Source organism: Frankliniella occidentalis, unplaced genomic scaffold, assembly GCF_000697945.3.
Source record: "Frankliniella occidentalis isolate FOCC.00 unplaced genomic scaffold, Focc_3.1 Scaffold14, whole genome shotgun sequence".
Taxonomy (NCBI): Eukaryota; Metazoa; Arthropoda; class Insecta; order Thysanoptera; family Thripidae; genus Frankliniella; species Frankliniella occidentalis.
This window is the reverse complement of record NW_026267144.1, coordinates 714,719-720,365: the sequence shown is the minus strand read 5'-3', so window position 1 is coordinate 720,365 and position 5,647 is coordinate 714,719. Positions and strand designations below refer to the sequence as shown.

The 5,647-nt window shown below is 49.1% G+C and overlaps 2 protein-coding genes across 3 annotated transcripts in view; one reads left to right on the top strand and one right to left on the bottom strand.

Moving 5' to 3' along the window:
• The window catches only part of LOC113204972 (phospholipase B1, membrane-associated-like), a 20,182-nt gene extending 16,635 nt beyond the window's left edge, over window positions 1–3,547 (top strand). For both annotated transcript variants that reach the window (XM_026420363.2, XM_052263807.1), the window contains exons 2-8: window positions 68–281; window positions 760–967; window positions 1,056–1,282; window positions 1,369–1,531; window positions 1,862–2,019; window positions 2,108–2,261; window positions 2,710–3,547. In XM_026420363.2, coding sequence (XP_026276148.1) covers window positions 68–281; window positions 760–967; window positions 1,056–1,282; window positions 1,369–1,531; window positions 1,862–2,019; window positions 2,108–2,261; window positions 2,710–2,840 — 1,255 coding nt within the window. In that variant the 3' untranslated portion in view covers window positions 2,841–3,547. The remainder of the gene's footprint in view (window positions 1–67; window positions 282–759; window positions 968–1,055; window positions 1,283–1,368; window positions 1,532–1,861; window positions 2,020–2,107; window positions 2,262–2,709) is intronic.
• A 769-nt stretch (window positions 3,548–4,316) lies between these two features.
• The window catches only part of LOC113204939 (uncharacterized), a 10,410-nt gene continuing 9,079 nt past the window's right edge, over window positions 4,317–5,647 (bottom strand). The window contains exon 4 of the mRNA XM_052263808.1: window positions 4,317–4,862. The gene's annotated coding sequence lies outside the window, so the exon portion shown is untranslated. The remainder of the gene's footprint in view (window positions 4,863–5,647) is intronic.

The following is a 5,647-nucleotide window of genomic DNA, read 5'->3' as shown; positions in this document are numbered from 1 at the left end:
AGTGTTTCTAAACCAACTGAAGCAAGTCTGTGTAGTGTAAATAAGAATTCGTGTGTTTTGGTTGCAGAGTCCTGGTTAGCGCGGTCGTGAGCGCGGCCGCCGCCCAGCGGACGCCCGCCGCCGCCAGCCAGGGCGTCATCGAGTACTCGTTCCCGCGCTCTCGAACTCCCATCGAGACTGCACTGAACCCCGCCTGGCGGGTGGGCAACGTCCTGACGCAGCGCCTGTTTGGCGGCGGCAGCGCGGCCCCGCAGACCGTCACGGCGCTGCGAGTGCGCAAGGTGAGTCCCGGCGCGCCGCGGAGGTAGCCCACCCATCGGGCTCGGACTGGGCTCGGCTCGCACAGATTATCTCGCAGCAGCACACCATCTTGAAAATAGCAGTAGTTATTGTCCAAGCAAAAAGTAGCTGTTATAATTCAATGGAAAATTCCCCATTCGCAGAGAAAAAGAAACTGCCTCACACTACCAAATATAAAATTTGTTTCGGGTGGGACAACAGGCCAACAACAATCCTGTTTCAACGCTACCTGTTTAATTTTGCGTGACTGTGCGGTAGGCTGCGTGACTAGAGTAGCGAAAGGAAAACATTACTAGTCAACTGTGAATGGGATGCTTAGGATGGTTACAAGGCAGAGTGCTATTTCATTGGTTTTATTCACATTATTGCTGGAACATAAAAATATTTCAACTTACGACTTTATTAAGTTTGTGTATGTAGAACAGCTTAAGTAGTTCCAAATTCGCGCCCCTGTTGTAGAATCTGCAGGGCAGCGACGGCCGCAGCTTCCCGTGCAACGTGACGCTGGCCAGGTCGGCGACCAGGCCCACCTCCGTCCACCGGCTGCGGCCCGGGGACGTGGACGTGGTGGCCTCCATGGGGGACTCGCTGACCGCCGCCAACGGCGCCATGGCGCTCAACGTTCCGCAGGTGACCAACGAGAACCGGGGCTTGTCCTGGTCCGGGGGTAAGGTAGCCGAGCGGGCTCACTGTGAGAATGCACTACCAGAAGTACACCTCGATCCGTTGCCTCACTCTCCTCTTCGGTCACTTAGGCGGCCAGGGCACGTGGCGGGAGTACCTGACCCTGCCGAACATCCTGAAGGAGTTCAACCCGGCGCTGGTGGGCTACTCTCTGAAGGACTCGCGCGCCTTCCAGAAGGCCTCGGTGTTCAACGTGGCCGAGATCAACTCGATGAGTCAGGACCTCCCTTGGCAGGCGAGCAACCTCGTCAAACGAATGCGGTCCGACCCTCGCGTGGACCTGCAGCGAGACTGGAAGGTTCACACAGAAACGCCCGTTAGAGAAACGATTTTCATTCCACTTCTTCAAGCACGATTTCTGGCAAGCAACCGTTCTCTGCACAGGTCATCACGATCCTCGTGGGTTCCAACGACTTCTGCTCCGACATGTGTTTCCGGAAGGACCCGGAGTCCCTCCCCGAGCAGCACCGCCAGGACCTCAGAGAGTCCCTGCGGATCCTCAAAAAGCACCTACCTCGAACCTTCGTGAACCTCGTTACCCAGCCGGGTATTGTCATAGCTATTACAATCAGTCACAACCAGCTAGGCGTACACGAAAAGGAAAAAAACAATTAGCAAAATTAGCTAATGCATTTGCTAATATAGCCTTAGATTAGAATATTACCTCTCCTGGATAATTTTTAGCTAAGAGAGCTAATAAATTAGCTTTCACAGCTAGTTGCTCTATTTCGTAGACAACTGCCATGGCTATTTTTTTTAGATCTTAGCTAAGAATAAGCTAATATTCTAATCTTAAAGGCCACATATTAGCTAATTTAGCTTTAAAAAAATTCGTTTACGGTGTGAGTCAGTGCTCTACAATGTATGACTGCTCTAGACCTGGGCCGCATCCTGACCACCATGAAGAACACCTCGCCGTTCTGCGAGCTGCTGCGGCGCTTTGCGTGCTCCTGTCTGTACGGCGAGCCCACCAAACCAATTCGCGGCCGCATGAGGAAGATCATCGAACGTTACATCCAGGTGGAGTGGGAGATGGTAAGGTGTACCACACGCTACTATGTTCATGGTCAACAGTCCCCCATTCACTCTGCTTTAACAGCAAAGATTTTCATATTTTTTTTAGGGCGATGACCCAGAGTTTCAAACCGACGATTTTGCACTGGTGGTTCAACCGTACACGTACAAGCTAAACTTTCCGATGAAGAACGAGAATGCCACAGACTTTAGCTACCTGGCTCCAGACTGCTTCCACTTCAGCCAGCGGGGATACGCCCGAGGTGAGCTGCTTCCCATCAAACAAATAGATTTAACGTGTCCTTTTTTTTGGCTTGGGGTGGTGTTGTTCCGTTCCCCGTACCCTCTATGCCTCACTAAATACCGAGTACGACGGGCCACACAAACAAGTGAAATAAGCCTCTAAAAAGTACAAACCCAAATTCAAAATTCTATAAATGATGAGTGAAATTTCCCGAAAATTTATGAAATTAAAGCTTGCAAAAGTCAACCGAAGTTATGAAAATTACCCATAACGTTTCAATTTTAATCGCAGTTATTGAAATTTCAACAAGCGGCACGCGGTAGGAAAAAATTTGGCGGAAATGCACTAAAATTCAAGCTCATTTCCATAGGCCACGCAATGGCTTTCGCGGTTTATTTTTCATGGCGGTTGTGTGTCATGGGTGCCGCGCACTTTAGGGCCTCACGAAACGTCATTTGTGTCCCCAGCCGCCAACGCCGTGTGGAACAACATGCTGGAGCCCGTGGGACGCAAGTCCACCGACTGGACGGACATTTTCGAGCGCTTCCTCTGCCCCACCGAGGAGCACCCCTACCTCTACACGCGTGGAAACAGCTAGTGCGAGGCAGCCAGCCCAGGAGAGGGATGGCGATGTCCCCAGGACCCGGGCGAAATGGGATTTCGACCAGCCCACTCGCGCGAAGCGGAAGTGGCAGTTTTCCGCGCCGATGAGGACTCCGGTTCACCCTTCCATCTCCACCTCCCCTTCCGCGCCACTTCGGCGTGAAGTGATTCTGCAATTGTGATATAGAGTACATCGTGCGTGTGTGTGAATAAGTGATTGGCAACAAACAAGTTTTAAGAGACGCATCGGCACCGCGTCTTTCTGATATTTTGCTCAGTGCTAAAGTACAACTTGTCCAATTGTGATTTTATGTGTTTACTCTCCGAAATGGAGAGGAAATATTAGCCCTGTCCTTGGTTTTTCGCTAAGGCAGAAATTAAGACTGAAAAAAATTATAATTTTAAACATTTTTCTAGTAAGTAGTGCCTTTTGGATGCTATCGTTTATAATACTTTTCACTCTGAATCGTATTTGTTTCCGCTGCGGCCAAGTTAGTTAAGTATTTATCCTAATACTGCGATTACAATATGAACGCACTTACTTTTTGATTCCTCCTCTACATTCGTATTTTACGTTTCTGTGTGATAATTTATTTTACTTTTTGTAAAAATAGGACAGATGGCAGTTTAACGATGAGTTCCCCGCAACTCGCGCCATCTGTGTTCAAAACTCATAATAAACGAACGAAGACGTAGCATAAAGTTGGTTTACTCCTGACCCCCGCGGTCCATGCAGTTAAGATTTTTGTTTTTGTCGTTTTCAGGCGCCGAGCGTGGAAACGACCATTGTTATTTCTTAAACTGGATGTAGCACGCGACTCTCCACATTGACACTTCTCAACACTACACCGTATTTACGGTAGTTGGGCTGGACGGCACCAACAAGGTGCTCCGCCACTGTAAAAAAATATGTTCGTACATGTACGATACATTTTGTAATTTGCCATTTACAATACGAGTCGCACATGTACAACCTCCCTTACTCTCGCTCGTTATTCAATTCCAAGTCGATAACGTAGGGCTCGTTTAAATTTTACAATTTTAAATTGTAATTGTACGACTTCTTCCATGGAAAAATTTCCTGTGTACCCCGGTGCGACAATTTTTTTTTTTTTTTACGGTGGCGTGCTGCGCCTGGGGACGTTAGCCCAGTTGGCGGTGCTAATTGCATCTTGCTGTGTAGTTCGCCTCCCCGCACAGTTCTCATTACCGACAAACTAGAGGAGAGCGAGAGAGGGAGAGCGGCGGGCTGGCGGCGAGTGGCTGGCTGCTGGGTCGCCGCTGCTGCTGCGGACCGCCCTGCCCTGCCTGCGGCTGGCTGTGGCGCCTGCCGAGAGCGGGGTAGGCAAGCCCGTCGCACACGAGTGCGTGGCCGTGCTGCCTACCACGCGGGCGCTCGGCGGTCTCTGCCGTTGTTTGTCTTTTGCGGAGGTAAAAGAGTGTTAAAACTGTGGTCAACAGATACAATGTATACTTATAGCACTGTTTATTTATTTCGTCGGAATAAGTTTACAGTTCACCAAAAAACAGTGCAGGCTCTCGATGAAAAATATCACATGCACAGAAGTTTAATAAACACGCCTCCTGAAGCGCGCTGACAATAAAACACTCCTCTGTCAAATATTGGAAGAAAATGTTGTCTCGGGTGCTAAAAATCGCTTCTAGTTTCTAGGTTGGGAGAGTCTATCAAAATATCTATGTAATTCAGTAATTATTTATTTTTACTTTATGGCAGAAGACTTAATTTAATACGTTCTTAATCGCGATGACTTAACTCTATAGGACTTAATTAGTAGGACTCATTACTTCGGGTGGAATAAGCCAACCGTTTGTCGATACGTACAGTAACATGGTTTCTGTTTAATATAAAGTCTAGTCACCTCAAAAAGTCATGTGTTTTGAGAAGATACAAACAATCGCTTGAAATATGTACAGGCGATACTTTTGAAAGGCGCAAATATGTACAGGTCCCTCTATTGCACTGTTTCATTATTTCCCGAAGACAGCCGATCAAATCCTGAAACAAAGAAGCAAAATACTCATTAGCGCCCGTTGAACTTTCGATGGATACGAAAACGTTTTCCACCTCAAAATTTGTTTCTGTAAATACAGGAAAAACAAGATGAAACAAAAATCACAACCTCATCAACGGAAAACGTTGATATTGAGCAGCAAAGGCAGGGTATTTGAACCACAGTCGGCGCGGGACACCTTTGCTCTCACTTCCCTCCATATATGTAGTGCGCCTCGGGCCACCGTGACCTTTGATCCCAATCCAGATTGACCAGGCGCCCGACCCCAGTCAGCTTATCCCATCGCATCCCTGCCCCCTGGCCCTGGGGCGAGCCAGGGACGGCTCGGGATACCGATGGCCAATGCAGCAAACTGCTTGATATGCCAGTAGTATGCTTTGGTGGGGCTTGGCGATGCGAGGCTTGGCGAGGCGGGGCTTGGCGAGCGTGTTGGTTGTGGTGCCCTCCTAGCCCCCCGCCTCGTCCTTCAATATCGTCGACCTTTCCCGGCCCAGCCCACTTGATATCGTACTACACCCTGCAAACGCCCCAACCCCTATCACCCCCCACTGCGAACATTTCACACGTCAGTCGTCAGGCTTTGTCACCTTCCAAGGTCGTACGCCGTCCAGGGAGATGAACAGCCTACGACGTAGGAGTACGTGCAGCAGCCCGTAGTGGCTGAGCTTTAGTCGTTAGTGTGCTAAAATTCTCAAATGTGACGGTTAAAGGAATATAGTAATAGTATGTACAGATGGGAGGCCAGGGAAGAACAGGAAAGAGGGGGGGG